Source organism: Chelmon rostratus, chromosome 19 (genome assembly GCF_017976325.1).
Source record: "Chelmon rostratus isolate fCheRos1 chromosome 19, fCheRos1.pri, whole genome shotgun sequence".
NCBI lineage: Eukaryota > Metazoa > Chordata > Actinopteri > Chaetodontiformes > Chaetodontidae > Chelmon > Chelmon rostratus.
The window spans coordinates 8,490,555-8,512,007 of record NC_055676.1 but is presented as its reverse complement, the minus strand read 5'-3'; the positions used below and the strand labels follow the sequence as shown (position 1 = coordinate 8,512,007).

Sequence of the window (21,453 nt, the reverse complement as noted above, 5' to 3'; positions counted from 1 at the left end):
AAAATGGGTTGCATCACACAAACTAGTTCTTACATATTGGTTGTTACTAAATATTTACACATATGTGCAGCTGGCTGAGCCAACTGACAAAACTAGCTCACTACAAAAACAGTTCAAGTGAGTGCAAGAGGTAATATGGACAACATATTCGACATGTGGATAAAAAATACTGTTTAAACAATGGTTCATGAGAACATAAATTGAATGGTATTTTCACAGATAATAAGTTCACACACCTAACATCTTAATTTCCACAATTTGTCTCATTTTACATCATGTAAGGACATTAAGGTCTGTTGAAAAACGTGCACTCTGAACTGTATGAATTGTAGAAGTCAGCTGAGCTTTACACAGGACCGCTACAAAAGTTTGCCAGAACTGATTTACAGATTTCCACACTTCAGTCAGATAAATTAGGCTTGTTTTAAACCAAGTGCTTCTCCCAACATGTTGCATTAGATGGAAAGATGTGGCCTATACTTCCTGGGTGAATGTAACCCTTCTTTTCTGAGACGTGTGCGTGTGGTTAACTCACCGCCAGGTCACTGTCTTTCTTCCCACGATCAGCTCACTCCGACGATCAGCTCTCTCGACCTTTCCAGTCGGCCGGCCTGCTTTTCAATGCGGTTATTCAGTTTAAATAGGTGTATATACACAGTTCATGGTGGGAGGGTGAGACAAACTGAGTCTCCTTAGTCTGTAAAATGTCTTGCCTTCGCAGCCTCCTTGTGGCGTGTCTTAAATCCCTCTGCCACAGATGAAACTCCTATGAAGTGGCCAGTGCAACAGAAGCTTTCCCAGATACTTGACGTTGAAAGTTTTTGACATAAAATTTCACACCTTTTGTTTCTGGACTGTTGTTTGTGCTGTTTCCTCACGGTGCCTCTGTGTGACCAGGGGGCTTTGTTTGTTTACAGGCTCCATTCATCTTTTTCTCTCTTTTCTTTTGAAACCTGTAATTATTGCAATCGAATGGTGCTGAGGAACAAAAAGCCCCACTTTCCTCCCACTCAGGGTAAATATCTCGCCATTGTCCTTGAAGAAAATAACAAGAAAACAATCAGGGCTCAGAAGACAGCACCGAGAGTGTTTCTGCACCTTCACAAAGACCTGTGCTCACAGGCCCATAGCATGCAGACGTGAAACACAACACATAGTTTGGAATCGCATGCTACAGATTCACATATGCGCTCTGTCAATCAGAGGACAGTTCCAGGCACGGCTGATCCTTTCTGTGCTTTCAGCAGGGATTAGTAGGCGGTAGCTATGGCGACAGGTAATTTTAGCTTATATTTATGCAGCTTTTCTCTCCAAACATTTCATTATCTCATGGGATGACACAGGAAAACCAATTTGCCTCTGAAACACGGGGCCTCGGAGCAAATTTGTGCTTAACATTTCGAATGAAATGCGACACGGCAATTTTCATTTTCTTCAATTTCAGTTGTGTCTCTGTTGTTTTTGTCTTTGTATCAGTTTGGTCTTTTTGGGACAAATTCTACCCTAAAAGAAAATGAGTGGAAGCTTTGAACTGTATATGCAGGGTGGGTTTCCTTGATGACTCAGTGAGCGCTGCCATTAGGTCAAAACATATTTTTGAGAAAGATGTTTTGACAGAATTTAAGCGACGATATTTCAGAAGCAGGTCCTAACTAGTCTCAGTTTGTGCTCTCGTGTATTACCATCGCATTCCAGTCACAGAGCTGAGCATCTGCTTCTCTGAAAAACAAGTACCTGACTATCTTTGAAACATCCAGAGGCCTTAACGGCAAAATCTGTCCGTTGCATGATCAAACCTCTTTTCTCATGCCTGGAAATGACCTACTATATGTCCTTGCTCAAACTAAAAGGGTTGTAATATTCATTATATGTGTCTACATTATTACTTTTCATTGTATTTTCATACACAGTAGTGCATTCATATTTTTCTCATGTTGTACAATTTGAGCAACAAAACATTACACTTCTCACTGTGCTGTCTTTGTTTGGATTGCAAACTCGTTAAAAGTCTGCCGTCATTGTGCAGCAGATGTAAGAGGTGTCGTTGAGGATTGTGGAAATACCTTCAGCACAGCAGGTAGTGACCTTCTTGGTTTTGCCAGGGTTTTATCTCTCAGAAAACGGATGCTTAGCTCTATGACTTGAATGCAATCGTGAGACGCAAACTTTGTTTCGGCCCTATTCAGCCCTTGAAATGCTGTTGAAACAAGAGTTGTATAGAGCAGAGTTAAGTGGATTTGCAGGCTGTAGTCACACAGATGGATACAACAATACAGCAATGAATAAATGAACAACAACAAATGTAAAAAATATAAGTTACACTTGTCACCGTCTACTATTTAATAAAGGTAGAAGCACTCAAAAACTGCTCAGACAAACCATCCAGTTTCCACCTGCAAATCACCAAGTCAGTGTGTACGGGGGGCTATTAGTGTTAGCACTGGCTCAAGAACAGACATGAAATCACCCGACAACTTCAAATGTTCTGGTTATTCAAAGTGATTTGGGGAACTATTCGACTTGCGCGCACTTTTTCTGCAGCGTGCTCGGAGGCTTTGTGCTCGAAGGCCTCGGCTGTGTGGAAAGGCAGAAAATAGCTCCTGACAGGATGACAGGCAGCCTGGTTAGTTGTGAGGAGTTAGCGGGTCAGCGCGGGGTCCAGCGGGGGCCTTCGCTCTGCTCGCTCTGCGCCGCTCTAACGGGCGCTGTGTCCCTGCGAGAAAGTGGGCGGTAATTACAGCCGTGCGGGAGGGGAGGATGCTCTCCTGCAGAGATGAAACGCACAAACACACGCACACACACACCAACACGTGGCCACACACAGCGCCCATGCCCCCGTTCCACAACTGATAATGAGCATCTAATGAGCGGTGATGTCATTACAACAAACACACAGCTGCCGGCTCGCTTCTCTCCACTTCCTCCCTTATCTGTCCACTACTTGCTTGCAGTTAATTAGACTCCAGATGCTTCATGCTCTGTTTCTCTACAGCACATTTGTTATATCTTAAATAACAATAATATTATAGTCCTGGCAGTATCATGAAATTTAATGTGACAAGGCTAAAATACATCACACACTCCTGAACTAATCGTTAAGACTTGCGAGGGGAAAAGCGCAGAGCTGATATAAATAGAAAACAACATCTTCAAGGTGTGGTTTAATTTCGACAGACATCCTCAAAAGGTTACAGCGGGTAGAGCGCCCCCGAACTGGCTTCCACGCCTCTGCACCAGCCCTGCGAGCACTTCCTGCCTTTTAAATGTGCAATTCTAGCGGGACATCCAATATTTCGGGGGCACTCCGCAAGGTCATTTATAAATTCTTTCTGGGCTGGACTTGGATGAAAGCATTTGGGTGAGTATTGTCAGGAGGATGTGGCCCAGATATAGTCAGAGAGTTTACATGAACAGCGTGGAGGCGCATTTACAGTTAATGCATAGAACAGATTCATTTTCCGCCTGTGTCATGTTACATCCTTTGTGGATGCAGGCATCAACAACGAGCCACACTCCAAAAAGCAAAAGGAGAAAATTAGCCTGGTCCGTCACTGGAAAAAGAGTGTTTCACTCAGTTTATTGAACAAAATATCTTACAGTATCTTGGATATACATATATACATATTATCTTGTACTGTGTAACACGGTTGATGAACCCCTGCAGTGACATCGATTGCAACGCTGTGCCTCCAAACTTCAATGGACGTTTCAAGGAAATATTAATACATCATTGACTTCCAAACACATTATACAAATCTTAATATAGAAAGCACAAAAAATAAGAATTTATCAGTGAAAAGTACTCACTCTGAGGACAGAAAGGTTCTCATACAAAAAACAACTTTTACAATAATTTTTCTATTTTTTTTGTTCTTTTTTGCAGTTACAGTATGCAGGTAATAAATATACCTGGAATTCCCTCTGTTTTTGTCACATGGTGTCGTTCTCTTTTCCTCTGCATGGAAATCACCAATAAGGACTTATTCTAGAACAAATAAAGTAGTGGCTCGGCCACCGGAGCTTCTGCTGTCGTCTCCACTGCTGCTGCCACATGATCAGCAGGCCTCTCAGATAACGTACACTTCAGTCTTCTCCCCAAGAAGCCAATACGTTCTCATTTTGCCTTTGCCCTGGAAAAGCAAAGAAATCAATAGGTTCACCAATGGAGATGAAGCGGGGGGTGGGGGTAATGTCCTCTATTTGTTTAAGGGTGACCCTGACAGTTCCAGTTCAGCTTACGCCTCCACCTTTCTCAACAAATGAGGCATTGCATAATCAGGGAGGGAAATCAACCACATGGTCATACTGTCATTTCAAAATGCTCTTTTAGTGAATTCTCCATGCTGACGGAAATGTAACTTTGGTGGAGAAGCACTATATCCCCACGTTTTGCTTTCATTTACTTATTTAACTCAATTGAAATTCTTTATAGATATTAACTCTAAAGAAAATCACAATCATCCATTCACACACATTGTTTTCTGTCTGTGGGTTGTTAAAATCCACCCATTAACAGAAATACTGAGGATATAACCAAAGTGTCCTCAGTGGTAGCCACAGCCGTGATTTTATAGACTGAACAATTAATTGATTCATTAGAATGATAATAAAAGACTATAATACTGAAAACACCAGCCAAGTCAAAGAAGCAGCATCGGATTAAATTCTATTTCAAGTATTTGAACATTAAAGGCATAAAAATTTGACATGCAACTGGCAGCCCCATTATACAGAAGGATTTATACAGCAGGGTGTTATTTTCCAATTTGAAATTTAGAAATCTACCATAAAAAATGAATTTTGACAAGTTCTTGCATCTCATATTAAGTCTTAAAGTAAATTTACTTCATCTATTTCGAATACAAATGAACTTGCCTCCATTTTTTTGAGTGTCGCGATCTGCCTTGTTCCGTCTTGTTTAAACTCTCATTTCTAGAAAAGGTCTGAATCAAGGCAAACTGCACCAGCAACCAGTGTTTTTTTTTTTTTTTTTTTTGCAGTGTGAGCACATTTCATTCAGCAGTCACAAACACAAGCAGGACGGCCTCTGTTAGTGTGAGGGTTGCTCTTTTTCTGGGCCTTCAGCTTGGTCAGTTTTGAGAAAGCAGAGGATGGGCTCTTACCTTCATTTCTACGTCTCCTCGTAACTGGAGATCAAAGTAGCCAAACTCATCCAGCACGTCTTTGGTGGCAGAGGATACGTGGATCTTTAAGGCTGCAAAACACATCAAGAGCACGACAGACCAGAATGAGCATTCTCACTCCACATGACAATCTAACAATATTTGAGTTACCACTACGCTGCTCTCATCACAGGCTTCAGGACTGACAGCAGAAGAGGAAACTGAGTGGCGAGGCAAGACGATGCATTCAGCCCCGTCTGACGCCAGCAGCTGAAATGCTAACGGCGATAAAAATATCTATCGTTTTGCCCAAATAATGCACACAGTGCAGAGATGTGAGACGCGATTCCTTCAGGCTATACAGTATCGCTGGCTAAGGGCCCTTAGCTGTAAGTGCTATCAATTATTTACCAGTGGAGGCACAATACAGGAAGCGACTCGGTGGTTAATCAATACGTCTGATGATTCGCTCGCAAAATATCCCACCACAATTTCATAACACTAGTTCCTGTCACTGGCAGTTCAGAATAGAATTGTCAGTGTAGAAAGAATTAGACTCAGCATGTCAGTACATCGTATTTTCAACTTTGAAATCATATATCTTATGATTTATCAAATATTACGGCACAATGTTTCCGTCCAACCACATTGGCAGATACTCATTGACACTTACTTTAGCTAAGGTAGGAAAAATGTGTTTGTAGTATCTTCTGTGTACTGACAATGTACAAGATTCAATTAACTGGTCAAATAAGTGCTTGTTTACTGTTTATTAGGACCCCATTAGTTGTTACCTTGGTATCGACTACTCTCCTGAGGTCCATATTTAAAAAATAGGGTATAATCAGCAAACATTTAGACACACTACATCCAATCAGTCACACAGCTATAATCTCTCATTCTCATTAAAACAGTATCACCATTACACCAAACGAAGAAAGTCAGAGGATAATAAATCTCATGAACAGACCAAAGCCAACAATGAACTGATCTATTAACAAGCACTGTGTGTGTAGCCAGAGCCTGATCTGTCTTATTTCTCTGTGCCACAGAGCTCCATTGTTGTCCAGAAACTATTAAAAACACATCAGTCAATGAGCCTCACCATTGCTCTGGCTGACACGTTCCTTCATTCATATGAAAACACTCTGCAGTTTATTTTCACCCATACACCATCCTGCTGCTGTCAATACTCATTAGACTACCAAATATGTACAAATCCACAGCTGAAAATAGTCCCCAACAAATGCACTATTTAGTCCTGGTAAAGTAACATTTGTTTAAAACTACAGTCCCCAGCTGTTTCAGGACATTTCTGAGTATTTTGTACAAATGAAACTGTATACGTGGCTTAGGGCTGGGGGCCACAGGCAGGGTTGGGAAGTCAGAAAGAGAGCAGCAGGAATAACCTCTTTAGTGTCATGTCTCGTCAGATTTGTTAATGTGTTTTGTTCACGAGTGTCATGTCTTGTTTTATTGTGAAACCTAACTCTCCTGTCGTTTCAGGCCCTTGAGTTCCCGGTGTGTTTCCTGCCTGTCTGATTGTCTACCCCGCCCTAATTGTCTCCACCTGTTCCTTGTTACCTCGTGTATTTATAGTCCGCGTCTCCCTTTGTCTTGTGCCAGATTGTCTCGTGCCTTGTCCTGTACTTGCCTTGCTATCTAGCGTTCCATAATCCTTGTCTTCTGTGTCCCTGTAAGTCTAGTTATTAGCATAGTTGTACCTTTTGTTTGCTACTTTGTTATCTAGCTTTTGTGATTAGTCCAGCTTTGCCTCTTTTGTTTGATACTTTGTTGTTGAGCCATTTTTGAGCCTAGTCTAGTTATCCTTAGCGTTTTCATTTGTACTTTGATTGCATTACCTTGTTTGCATTCTGTCATTTATCCTGAGCGCTTTGAGTTAATAAATTTTCCTTATTTTTGAAACTTCGCTGAGTTGTCTGTGGTCTGCATATTGAGTCCTAAAACCTTGTGCCTTCGGGCTTGTCATTTAGCGGCTTTAGGTTTAAAACCTGTACACCCTTCCTGAATGAAAAAAATGTCTCACGTGCAATATAAAAAATTAGTATTAACGCTAATGCTGGTAAAGCTAAAATAGTTAATTTTATTTATATAGACCAAAATCACATATTTGTCTTAGAGGGCTTTACAGTTTGCACAAATGTACAACACCCCCTATTCTTAGACCTGTGATGTGAATGAGAGAAAACCTCAGGACAAGCAACAGAGAAGGGATCCCTCTACCAGACACAGTTGTAGAATTACAACAAGGTGAAACTGAATGGCAGAGGGACAACAGTATCAAAGACAAAGAATGACCTTGCACAGACTGAAAAACAGCAAATAATGAGCATCATATGAAATCCAGCAGGCACCAGAGTCAAAAAACAGAACAAAAACAGGTGACAGTGACACTCACCCTCTCCGTTGGACTCCATTCGAGATGCCGTGTTGACAGTATCTCCAAACAAACAGTATCTGGGCATTTTCAGCCCGACCACGCCGGCGCAGACTGGCCCTATTAAACACAAGCTCATTACAGTCACATTTTACAGTGGAAAAACAATCGCATCTGGCATGCTCGGAGGCGCTGTAATTATCACACAACCACCGCAGTGAAAGTGTTTTTCAGGAGGACCACAGAGGTGTGAGTGGATTAAAATTGCGCTCAGAATGATTCAAATTACTCTGACAATGCTGAGTACCAGCCTACGCGTGCTGGTCCATCTCTGCTGCACGTCAAGAGTCTGAATAAGAACATAAACACTACCGCCATGAGCTGATACAGACTAAATAATGTGTCAGAAGCCTCTTGTAAATTACATCAGGCTAAATGCTACAGACGGATCAAGATAAAACGTCCTGAGTGTTTATGTCCAGTCAGTGCGTTGGTATCCAGAGGCGGGAAGCTACAAATCACGAGTGCCCGGCACCTGATGTGCACTCGGTTGCCAGTTTATTAACTCCACCTCGCTAAAACTAGTACAGGCTGCAACAGGCCTGCCATAAATCCTGCTTTCATGAAGCTTTGAGGCTGTGGTTTGTGTTGGTTATACTGAGAGGTGTTTCTGATATTTTGCCTGGCCACATGCATTTAACTATTAAATGGAGACCATGCAATCCAGTACCCTGAAACCACAGATACTGTAAATCACATACATGAGCATCCCTGACGAACCACCTAGTTATGATTCAGTAAAGTCTGATCCTGGGAATATTTGACAATTTGTTTTGCAATATTTATCATAACCACTTTTAGTTCAGACAAGAACCCTTTTACATTTGTCCTCAAAAGACATGCCTCCTTATAGTGGAACTGTACAGACTCTCATACTAACAATATTGCAGTAGCCTGGTTCAGACCTCCGCCTCACTGCCCGCATCTTGGGATTTGTTCGACATTTCAAAAAGGTCTGGTGTTGTGCTCATTACCAGCTGTTTTCCCACCAGAAGCCAATCCATTGTTGATGGACTCAAGGCAAATTAAGAATGTGCCAGAGTGAGAAAAATAGCTAAATCAATGAAAAATAGCAGCTGAAAAATGGGCTCAAATACGGGGACAAGCAGGGATGAGATCGATGCAGCTGCACATGTCCTTGTGAGCACACAAGAACTCTTAAATCGACATTTTTGTTGGTTGTTGAGAAAAAACGGTTAGTTAGCTGCAGCGGCAGGAGAAATAAACTAATATTATCAAGCTGCTATTGAAACACATTGAGCAGAAAATTCCCTGCATCTACCAGAAAGTAAATGATGGTGTTGACTCATCGATGCTTTGGTCAAGGACACCTCGGCAGGATGGAAAACAGCCATTATGAGGAGCGACTCAGGTCATCAGCAGCTCATGCACACTCCAGATCCAGATCAGGCTGAGGTTCCGTACTCACCTGTGTGTATACCTATCCTGAGTCTCAGCTGGTCGTTGGGTCTGTGTCGGATCTTGAACGTTTTGACCTGCTCTAACAGGGCCAGCGACATCCCGGCGATCTCTCTGGCATGTAGTTTTCCGTTCCGCACCGGCAAGCCCGACACCACCATGTAGGCGTCTCCGATGGTCTCCACCTGAGGGACAAAGTCGTATCATTTTGCAGTTGTATTCCCAGGATTCCCGCAGACGTCCTGAATGCATCAGCGGGTAGATCACAGGATTAAGACTCAGGCTATTTCCTAGTTATATATTATAACGTAAAGTAGGAGATAAACTCAAGATTAGAAACAAATAAGCAAATTCTTGCTTCTAAAATCTATAATTGTTAATATTCCGCCTGATCATCCTGACTTACCTTGTATACATCAAAATTATCGATGATGGCATCAAAACAGGTGTACAGATCATTGAGCAAAGTGACGACCTGCGAGAGACACAGAAGAGTTTTGATTATCTGTATGTACTCAAATGAACAGGGATTTTAAATCCAACATTTGACACTGTTTTCTTTTGTTGAAGATTGAAAGGCCGGCGTGTCTGCAAAGCGTCACCCTCTCCCACATTATCTCTGTCGATGGACGATTGCCCGCTGAGGCTTACTGACAAACACATTTACAGCATCATCACTCAAATCCACAGATGGAACATTACAAACACAATCTGTATTAAATTTACCAAAGTGTGGGGCGTAATAGCTGGGACGTAGCAGTAATGTCAGAGGTTGGCTGTTTATTCAAAGACCAATTTATTATTTAGTCATCATTTTCAAATGTTCGTTTTTTTAGGACTGCGTCTGAAGTTGAAATAAAACACAGCTGGCCGTTCATGCAGCCAGGACATTCTGTGCTGTACTTTACGAGTGAGCAGCGTTGACTGAATAAGAACATTTAAACTGTGATGGACCAGGGCTTGAACTGTGACAAACTTCAGATCATTTTGTTCTGAACTCCTCAAGGCACACAGTGTAACCCAGAGGTGAACAAAAAGGCCGCCGTGTCACCAAACTCAAAGCACAGGATGAGAACATACTGTCAGTCACATGATTGGCAGGTCTGTTTCATGAGGGCTGTCATATAGAAAACAATGACAACTAAAAGTGGCCAACATTTTCTACTGTGATCACTTTTTTGTGTTTGGGAACATATGAACGAACCTGAACTTTATATGGTTGAAAAATGTAAACAAATATGATTTACATAGACACTCACCAAAACATATTGTTTGTATCCTTGCAGCCTAACAATATTTGCTTTTAGTAAAGAAGCAGTAAGCGGAAACCAGTAGATCACACACAGCTATATGTTAGTGACAATCTTTGGAGGGTGAATAATCTCTCTAATCATATAATTATATTATAATATTATAATTACACAGTAATTATACTATAAAACCTTGGCTGACTGACTCTGGATGCAGATGACATCCTTCAAATGCTCTCAAACTGTGATTAGAGGGGTGACGCATCTCACTAATGCACTGCAACATTTTCAAAATGGCTGTTATGGTGCACTAGGAGGGCCAGTGCAGCTACAGGTCAAGTATTTGATTGACTGACCGGCTGACGGCGGGAGCAAGGGTGGACATTTCCACTGGGGGTGGAGGTTTTTGGGCCTGGGTGTGGCCAGACAGGAACATCTGTAATGCACTGTTGCAAGGTTGTCACCTCCTCTGTATTTAGCAGTATTTTATCTTACTGTGTTATTCACAAATATGTATAGAAATGCATGCTTCATTTGAATTTCTGTTCCTGTCATGAAGCGTATTTGCTTCTTTCCCACAACTTGTGAAGATGAAAGAGCTGAAGTTAAGGAGAAGTTAAGTGTCCCTCCTTGAGGTGATCCCGCTGCATGCGAAGGTGTCCGACGGAGCGTCGACACTTCGGAGCCTCTGCCCGGATGTGACATGATGAGGATGTGTTTGGTCCAGTAACCTCCCTTTGGTATCCAAGCGAGAGGGAGATATGCGGTGGCAAATGTGACTCAGCTCTGCGTCAACACACTCTTCCATCGAACAACTGCACTATTTTGAGTTGCAGCCCGTGTGTGGGAACACACACTGTGGGAACTATGAGACACACTGTAGGTAGAGACCTGATACTGGTGAGCGCTTCTATGCATGAATAGAGAAAGAGGATTCAAGCGTCACATCTTAAAGACACAGCTCACCACACAGCACGGAGTTCCACTGACAGAAAGAGTGAGCTGCAGAGTGGGAATGATTCATTTCAGAGCTGCAGTGACATATTGATTGCTGCGTACCTGCAGTGGCGTGCTCTCTGCAGACATGGACGTGAAGCCAACAATGTCGCTGAAGTAAATGGTGACGCTGTCGAACGCTTCCGCCTGCACGGTCTCCCCTCGTTTTAACTGCTCCGCCACTGAACTGCATGCAGAGAGAGAGAGAGACATGAGGTCAACATGTTCATGCCACTCAACAAAGAGATAAGTTCTGAAAGAGATGGAAGCGAGGGCAGATCACTCAAATGACTGAAGACACTGAAATATAAGGTCACACAAAGATTCGTCTTTCTAAAACACAACCGACTGCAGAACGGCTGGACGTCGCTTTATCTTTGCTAATTCTGCTCACATTAAGTTTCTCTAATCAAATAATCAAATAATACCAAAGGCGCTGCGCCACAAATCGGCTGGTGAGAAACTTGTCCTTTCTCAGGCCCTTCTCTGTCTGTCTGGACGGAGGGGACGATTCTTCAGCAGGAAAAGAGGATAAATGGGCGACAAAGATGGGATTTGCTATTCAAACGCCTTAATGAGCAGTTTGCCTGTCAGCCCTCTCTGTTTCCTTTCATCTACAGTGAGATCGCACCACGGGGGAAACGTGTATCTGTTAATAAAATGAGATGTTGGGAGGGATTTTCAGCCTTTAATTAATACAGAGGTTTATCACAATCGGCAGACTGTCACAGAGCGGCTAACACTCGCCCTATTTGCTGGGTTAATTGGAGTTTTAAGCTTTTGGGTGGAATGACGAAAGTCTGAATGTGATTAATCAGTTTTCCTTACTGCGGTAAAATTTGATAGAGGAGGTTTTCGGCTTTCCTCTTCTCCTCCAGGTAGGCTTGCGTTCGCTCCTCCACCAGGTTCTCCAGGTTATTGGCGTACTGCTCCATCCTGGACAGCAGGTTGTTAAGAATACTGGTGCTGCCCTCCCTGTGGGAAACACAGAGTAGAAATAGTTAATATCCACACAAACACCTGCTCGGCACAGAGCTCAGCCCTTTATTTTAGAAAATCTGCTTAAACTTTTTGTAGTGGTGTCGGCATGTTCCCAGATCTCAGTAATACTGTTGTTCTTGTTTTGCTGAATAAAATGTTACGAAAATAAAAAGTGCTCTGTACTGATTTAGCACTGTCAAACTCACAATGAACAATAAAACAAACAAAAAAACCCCCTGGTCCCTACATTACCCACAATACAACTCAAGTGATGTATTGATGCCTCAATACATCACTCGAGGCAGTTTATCAGCCTGCACTGCCCACTTTAATTCCAATCGCCCTTAAAATGTATGTAAAAGAAAAAAATAATACTTGTTTGAAACTATTGTTTATACTGTAAATGCCAAACCCCGTATGTCCAAGGATTGATGCTTGTGGAGCCCCTTGTGTCAAAGTTTAAAACTACTGATGTTATCAGCACAGTTGTATTCACATTCACTGTGCTGTGCGAAAAACAAGGAATGACGGATTAGTCGAGAGCTGGTGGAAGACTTGATGACGTGCTAAAGACAAATAAAGAAATAAATAAATAATGATGGAATTTGAGGAAGTGAGGAAGTCAAGGCTGAGATATCCAGATTTTCAGTCCCAAATATGGGCCAAACTCCAACAGTGTAACAGCATCTTGTGGTTAGACCTTCCTGACCTGGTAAATGCCCAGTTTTTAACACTAAACAGACCGTTATGAGCAGCTTTGAGAAATACAAGCCCAGTCTCCCAGCTTTAATAATTTAATGCAATAATCACTGCAGTGACTTCCGAGGTTAAATGGTGGTGTACACGAGTCTGATCATTCAAAGCTTTCAAAACAGGAACTGCACATTGCTCCAATTAGATATTTCTGTTTCATTTCATCTCTGTGATGTGTTTGTATTCAGCATCATTGGCATGTGACCACACAGCAGCTGTTGTAACCATCCAACATGGAGGAAAATCAGATACTCCAAACACTCTGTGAAATGTCTCTATTTACGTCTCTACAGCCGTGATTGTAGCATTTCGTCTATATTTTATAATTATATAATACACATGTTGCGTAATGCGTGTGTCTCAGGAGATTTCTACATTCATACACACACACATGCATGTACACGCGTTTACTCCGAAGGAGCAAGACAGTGAGTCATCTCCACCACCGTGGCGGCTAAAAGCATCAATGCCTGGCATCCTGCCATGCTTCTTGTGGGTCACAGATCCTACACACACCCACGCGTTGTTTAAGTTTAAAGAACAAGACATCAGATGGAGACATGAAAGACGGTGATGAGTATCAGCGCTCTGGACGCAATCACACAGTCCATGTTCTGTTCACTGCACTGAGAATCTCAGACAACCACATCTTACCACCATTCATCCAAACCAACAAGAAGAACTGTGTCTATGGTGAGCGTAGTGCTAAAGAGATGAGAGGCCAGAGCATAATCATTTCAGCGAGTGCTTCAAACCTGCATCCTGTTCTAAAACCTCATTCTTCTCACAGCAAGAAAAAAAAAGTCGGAGGGATCAGATTACTCGTTTGTTGCCATTCGGACCAAGGCGCAATTGGTTAACGTTTGTCAGTGCGCCACCATCTGCCCATTCATGACATGCTTCTTATCTGAGCTTTCCAATCAGAAAGGTGCTTTCAGACCACGAGCAGCCAGCAGCTATGACACCGAGGTCAGCGGTAAGGAGAGAGGGGGCAGCTGGCTCTCTTGTGTTCCACAAGGTAATACGCCGCTGACGTCTGAGTCGGCGATTCTTGAACTTTTTCTGCCACCGTGGCTAGCCATGTAACCATGATGACCACAGAACCCACACCAAGGAAAATGATCAAGGCTTATTCTACTGCTACTGTGTGAATCCCCTGAATTGTACACCTATTTACCAGCTGTGAACAAAAGCTATGTAGCTGGAGGTAGTTGGTAGCTGCAGCAATGGAGTTGCGCCCTACTGCTACCCAATCAAAATACAGAGCCAACATGACTGGCTAAACTCCAGTAACTGTCCCTGGATCTTTTCCCTGTAGTTTGTCTCTAAATTTTTCCAGGAAACTTACTATGAGATTATTATTAAATTACTGACACATGGAGCAGCTGCAACCGAATGTAGACGACGCATCCACGTACAAAATCTGAATGATCCTGCAAAGCCCTACAGCGGCGGATGCATTAAGACCAACTGAATTAACTGTACAAAGCCAAACAGGAATGACGTAGTTTCAGAAAATCATGTCTGTCATTAGCCAGTTAGCATGTTTGTCTGTCACTGTGCATTTTGATGTGGACGTGGATCCAGACGCTGATTAAAAATTAAAAACAGTCTCTACTATTAAAAACACAATGTCGACCACTGTGCAGTCTTGGCGGAGGTATGCACTCTCTGAGTGCTTTCTTGTTTACAAAGCGGCCAAACATGCTTTCAGGAGCTACATTCTCCTCAGATTTGTGGACTGATGTGCCAGTTGCCTGTTCAGAAACAATTCGGCGCTGAGCAGAAATTGAAGTGAATCCTTTATGCGGTACGAGCAGCGATGGCAAACAGTGGGAGACCTGATGCTGGTGTGGAGAGGTCAGCTATTCATGGCGAGTGAAGGGTCAGCTCCCTGTGTGTGCTACGCCGAAGCGTTTACTACTGAACACCCCTCTTGTTACCGCGCCCTTCAAGCCCAAGCTCATACACACGCGCCAAAAATACCAGCCCATCCATCACGTCATGTCAACAACACGCATTTACCTAATGAAAATAACCGTCATACACTGCATTAACGCACAGGCCTCTGTGGCGACGGGCTTCTTACACAGGAGGGGGGGGGGGGGGGGGGGGGGGGGGGGGGGGGGGGGGGGGGGGCTTTGCGTGCGGCCGTCAAGAGCATCCTTGAGTGCTTCTGAGGGTGTCAATCATGTCAAGCTCTCTACTGTAAGCCACTGCGAATGGAAAGCTATACATCACCGGGCTCATCGGAGCTCACAGAGGAGAGGTCAGGCGGAGAGAGGCACCAAGAACACGGATCTGTTTATACATCCACCTGTTTTTAGTTTGCTACTCCACCAAATCAACATGTGGATCTGCAGTGTTGCCTTTCGTGGGTTTTTTTCTTGCGTCTTTAGCGGCCACCGTAGGGGAGGGTGAGGCGAGGGGCAATCAGTTGGTTCTGTAAGTAAAAAGGTCGGTCTGGTAGCAGCCCGGCAGCCTTTCCATGCAAAAAAAAAAAAAGACAGTTCATAGTCTCCTTCTCATCACCTCTCTGTGTGGATATTGTTTGGCCTCCATGTTCAAGGCTCAGCACTCATTACACAGCGCAGGATTGCACAAAGACATGCAGCTTTGGATTTCACAAAAATGTGGCCCATGAATGCAGCGGCCTTTAGCTTCCAGCTCTCAATTCTCTGACATCAGAGCGGTTTCATGCTCACAAAAGGTACTTTGACTACAAAATATAAAGGCAGTGGAAACTTCATGATGATGGATCGCTTGTTAATGGACATTTAAGTTGACAGCAAGTCCTTGGAAATGATAAATAATAATAATACAGAATACTGCAACTAGTTGGAGCAGGTATGAAAGACAGACGGGTGGTGCATTAGCTGTATTTTGATACCTGGATAATCTGTGACGATGCATGGCTAAAGATGGATTAACACTTAGGAGCTAACAGGCTGGAGCATAGCTGCCAAACCTACACACATAGCTGCCGCGGCTGATGTGTACCACCTCTATATCTATCTCTCTATATCAAACTATACGTGTGAGTGGCTATGGAGCCAACAGGAACTGTGATTGGTCAGCCGTGGCTGCCTGTGTTTTCTCCTACAGCTTTGAGTGGAAGTCGTTGATAATGAGGGCAACGTCAAGGCGAAGGAAGCGTCAGTGATTTTCTCTTGTTTCAGTACTACAGGTCTAGCAAAGCTCCTGCTCATTGTGATCGCCACTCTCTCTCAAAGAACATCATCGTGATTCAGCAGTGAGACGAGGTAAACCTTCACGTCATCGCTCAGCGTCACAAAGTGAAACGGCTGCAAACACAATAACTGTGATGTATACAATTAAAGCACACCTTGGGCTGATCAGGTATGACACAAATGTCCGGTGGTTACGACAGGTGAAACTCAGCACTGGCCTGTGGATCGGTTGCTTCACCAGAGGCAGGACTGCTGCACCCCGTGTACAAGCGTAATTCCATCTGAAGCTAAGCTACACGCCACAAGCACGACCACATGAGAAGCAGAGAGCTTCCAAGTTAGCATTCAGTGTAATGAACCATGACCCATGTTTTGATCTCCATGTCAAAACCTCACAGGACGGGAAGGTCGACTGCAGCTGGCAGGCACAACATTAAAACCTCTGGCAACGTGAGTCTGTATTCAGTCTGCATGAGCCCTCATTTTTACCCTGACATACACCCTTTAATACCTTTGCAGCTTAAACAAATCTTTTTCTCCGTGACATGTGGAATTGTACATACAGCGATGTCACTCATATACGTTTCTGTATCCCCCTGTTCCAACATTTATTGAAGCTGTATGTGCTTTTATGAAGTGAAGCATTCAAACCCATGATGCCATGTTATTTATGGCTGCATCGGTACATCAAATTGAAATTTTCCAGAAGTGCACAATTTTATGCACATTTCCTTTTTGAAAACCTCTGGGATCTTGCAAGATTTTAAAGGCCCTGAAAATGTATTTTCTCCACCAGCTTCTTCCTATGAGCGATGGGGTTCTCACTGGTTTGAAGTGGGCGGGGCTAAGTTTGGACAAAGTGAAGCCACCTGCTTCTGTACACCAATCAGGATTGAGCAGTTCCGTGGGTTTGAACAACAGCATACATTTGTAATGAGTGATCCAGGCGGTCGTGTCCTACAGCAGCACGCTGCATTTACTGAAGAAAAAAAAAATTGTAGACCTTATCTCATAATGATGGCTTCCTTATCTCATAATTAGAAAATATCTCATGGGGAAATATTTCGTAATTATGTGACAGTATTCTTGTGATCTTTTCTCATAATTATGACATATTTTTTTCTTGTTATAATAAATCTTAATTATGAGATAAGGCCTCCATTATTTCCTTTGGTGAATCATTCAGAGGCCATCAAATGCCGACATTTTGTCAGGCCTCCAGCGTCTCATACAGACTCACAAGGTAACCTTGACTGCTATGTGAGACGAAACAGGCTTTCAGCTTCCTCCAATGTAAACTATCTGTGGTAATATTAGATGGTCGTACCAACTGTTCTAAAGAGGGACAAAGCCCTGAAGGGGATGGAGGTCAGTGATGGACCTTCACCCAAGAGACCAGGGTTTGCTTCCCATGTGAAACCAAAATATGTCTGTGTTATGTTAGGATCCCACTGCTTTTCCTGGCAAGGCTCACGCTACTCTGCCTCTGCTTGGTTGCCTTCCGTTGGTTGGGTTGGTTCAGTTTAGGCATGAGGGTGGTTAGGGTTAGGGTGAGACTACCAGGATAGGCCGTTCAGAGGCACAGTAGAACGGATCTTGCCAAGAAAAGCAATGGGATCCATAATCCTACATTTTTCCTACACCTAAACAAGCAATTTTCATGCCTAAACCTAAATCAAACTACGACCATTTCACAACTGCGAGTGTTTGAACATTAACCACGTGGTAGAGAGGCTGGCTTGCAGGAAGGCTTTGCATGTTGCACACAGAGGATACCTTGTGTGTCTGTATGAGAGGCAGAGGAGCGTCGGTATTTGATGACCTTGGATGAGGATGTGTTGACTGAATGCAAGTGTAAAACCTTCGATAAAATAGAATGTGATAACTTGATAATCCTTATCTGTACATATAATACACTAGTATGGTAGACTTCCCCATACAGTTCCTATCAGCCTCTAGTTCAAATGCAAAAATGTGCTATAAATTGTGATTTCTGTGTGAATGTTAGTGTGTGTGTGTGTGTGTGTACACTCTATAATGTCACTTAATATCAGCAGGGATGCTTCACACACTAACTCCTTCTGACAGAGCTGCCCTACTCAAGGGAAAACATGCGTGCCTCCATTCCTGCGTCAAAATAAAACTCAGAACCAAAAATATGCATATGAATGATTCATGGGATCATTGAAAACAATACCAGAAACATGGTCTCAAACACTATCCTTTCTTACACAAACACACACACACACACTCAGAGACGGAAAGGCAGCAAAGCGCACTTCCTGTCTTGAGCTGCCTGTCAGGAATCTCAAACAGCCTTTTATCTGAAATCGTCTTGGTGATTTCCAGATCTTTTTTTCTTCCTGTTTGCCTTTTTGAATCTCTTAAACGTATCGACTTGCACGGCCGTCAAGGGGACATCAGGTTCTCAACACGGCGTTCAGATGTTGAGCTTGGCAGCGAAGATACTGATAGTCTGGGAAAGAGCGGCCTCCGTCTATTTCAATTTGTCAAATTATCTCCGCTTTGAAAACAAGGCTGGAAGTGTAGTTAATCTAATCCAGGGTGCTTCCAGCTCCTTGTGTCTGGGTAGAATTCATTCACCAGTCATTTAAAGCAACATTTTGTAACTATTTTACCTTAAAATAACAGCTTCAAAGTAATTGTGTTGGTGCTTTGGTTGGTACGATACCCCGCGAGAAGTGCACTACGTCACACACCAACACATATGTCACTGATGTTGGTGCAACTGGAGCAGATTTTATGGAGACAACATGTTCTGGTTTTCCCTCCGATGTCCTCCAGCTGCTTTCCTTCAGCTGTCATTGATTGATGGAATTTCCTGGCGGACAGACAGCTTTACTTCTTGCTAAGTGCCTAGCTGCCTCTGTGGACATCATGACAGAGGAGGCCGGACAAGAGTCAATCTCAGGCTGGCTTTTAGTCAGTGGTGAGAGCTTCGCAAAATAAAAGTCTGCGTGCCAGGCGGCGAGCTGGCCTTCTTGCTATTGGATTAGTAAGCAATATTAGCCGGCTTTCTGTCTTGTGTTGTTGCAATTGCTTGATGTTTGGCTGTGTTAACAACTGACTTGCTAGTTTTTGATCATAAGTAGTAAGTAAATTCACATGAGCTGCTCATATTTCCAACAGTGGCGCATAAAAGAACTGCATTAAGAAACTTTTGCAAAAAATACAAATTCTTGCATAATGTTGCTTTAAATGATCAGTCTAAATGCAGAAATGCAGATGCTTTAGTGCTGTTCATCTGAATATTTATGTCTGAGATTTCTGAGGTGGCATTTGTAATTGGAGTGAGGTGACCCTTCACGATCGGACTGGGCAACGAGAAGAAGTCAAGTGTGAGTCTCACTTGTTGAGCTTGGCCACGTAGATCTTGATGTGGCCGAAGTCGGGCCTCTCCGCGGGGTCCTCAGCCCAGCAGCCCTCCATCAGGATGGTCAGCTCCTCCGAGTGGCATCTGTTGTCTGTGGTCGGTCGAAAGTACGGCTTCTGACCGTTCCTCACCTTCTGCGCGATCTCTGCGGCAGAGAGAGGACAGAGTGTGTTCTACAGGTGGAAATGTGTGTGTGTGTGTGTGTCTGGAACAGGGACTACATGCAGCCGCTGCTGAACACCGCTGTGAAAAGTGTGTGTACGAGGGGTCGACAATGCCTCTTGTATCTGGTCTTTTTGATATTCTGCTGCCGCCGGCCCTTTTTTCCTTTGTGAGTGTCAGTTTTTCTGCATTTACGCAGTTTCTGTATCTGCAGAACATCTACTGAGCTTGCATTGAAGTAATACCTCCATACTGATCTCATAATGCCATTGCAGTGTTACTGATTTCTCTGTAGGGGATTCAGTATGGTGTCCGACTTTCCCACCTTAAGTAATTGTGAAAACTTCCAAACTTAGATGAGAATAGTGATACTCTTCTGATAGCTCTGTATTTCTGTTCATGTGCTATTTCTGCTGTGTGAGCCTTCATGTCCGCGGCACTGCTGATCAACTCTTGTTGCTGATTTCTCCTCTGTGATCCATTAATCATGTCAATTTAAGAGTTTGTAAGAGACAGCCTTCCTAAAACAAATCCTCCACATCCTTTTCTGTTATTAGCATCTTCATGAAAGACCCATAAAAGTTATTACAAGATTCTAGCGATATTTTAAACCATAAAATGACAGTTACAGCTCTGGATGTAACACATTCAGACAATAGAGAGCAGGTGCCAGCTGTCGCAGCTCCCAGCATGTTAATAGATTAGGCACTTGTACAATCAGCATCGTGCGTGATTATGAATAAAAAGCTAATGAAGCCATCACATGGAGGATGTGCCCCAGGGGGCTTTTACACATCCAGCCGCACTGGATGTGTAAAAGTTCAACTCCTGATCTTAGATTGCTTCAGGAGCTTAAGTTTTTCCTGCTGCCGCTAAGCAAAAGCAGCGGCGGAGGTCGAAGCAGAAGAAACTGGTCAAACCGCAACATGTGTGCAGGAAGCCGAAGAGCCAGAGTGCGAGCAGTGATTAAGCGCTTTTACTTGCTTGCTTGCAGCTGACGTACGACGATAAGAGCAACGTGTTCGAGTTTTCCAGTGAGAGAGGCAAGAGATCTCTCAGGAAGGCTGCTGTCCAAAGATATAATTTGAACAAGCATGATCTCATATTGGCAGTAGGCCGTTCAGCTATCATGAGCTACTGTTTATCCATCTGTTTTTTCCTCTATTGATGCTTTTGAGGTTCTTCCTGCCAATGTAAAGGAAACCTGTTATTGTCGCACATCCCTGACATAAGGACGGCCTTATGGCTCTCGAGCTGTCTGCATCTTCTTGTACACTAATGTGTTTTGCTTATTTAGGTTTCTTATATGCATTAAATGGCATTAATTATGGGATAAGTAAATACAGTATCAAGTTTTAAAGATCACACATGAATAGACATTTTTAACTGCTTAAGCTTCCTCCAGACATACAGCACAGCCACTGACAAATTTATTTTGACATTTTTCAATGTTAGTTTTTCTTATTTTACTTTCATTATTCATTTTCCCTTCCTGTGCCTCCTTCGGGGTGTTGTTTGGCGTGTACCAGATATGAGATGTGTTGGTTTCTGTGACTCCACCTGTCTTTGACATCTGGCCAACATGTGTTCTTTTGTTTGAGTACACGGCTGCAGGGCTACCATAGAGTAGTCTGACCTTACAAAGGTCAGCTTTGAAATGTCAGTGAATGAAGCTGTTACTCTGGAAACTTCCGTCTTTTCTGTCTTCAGAAATATTTCTCAGTTT

The 21,453-nt window shown here is 43.1% G+C and overlaps 1 protein-coding gene across 1 annotated transcript in view; it reads right to left on the bottom strand.

Annotated features, from left to right (window-relative positions):
• Positions 1-3,557: 3,557 nt before the first annotated feature.
• Positions 3,558-21,453, bottom strand: part of LOC121622940 (atrial natriuretic peptide receptor 2) — a 56,108-nt gene continuing 38,212 nt past the window's right edge. The window contains exons 15-22 of the mRNA XM_041960020.1: positions 19,542-19,710; positions 12,075-12,221; positions 11,310-11,433; positions 9,407-9,475; positions 9,011-9,185; positions 7,543-7,641; positions 5,124-5,215; positions 3,558-4,130 (exon numbers count right to left, since the gene is read on the bottom strand). Of these exons, the coding sequence (XP_041815954.1) occupies positions 4,068-4,130; positions 5,124-5,215; positions 7,543-7,641; positions 9,011-9,185; positions 9,407-9,475; positions 11,310-11,433; positions 12,075-12,221; positions 19,542-19,710 (938 nt within the window). The 3' untranslated portion in view covers positions 3,558-4,067. The remainder of the gene's footprint in view (positions 4,131-5,123; positions 5,216-7,542; positions 7,642-9,010; positions 9,186-9,406; positions 9,476-11,309; positions 11,434-12,074; positions 12,222-19,541; positions 19,711-21,453) is intronic.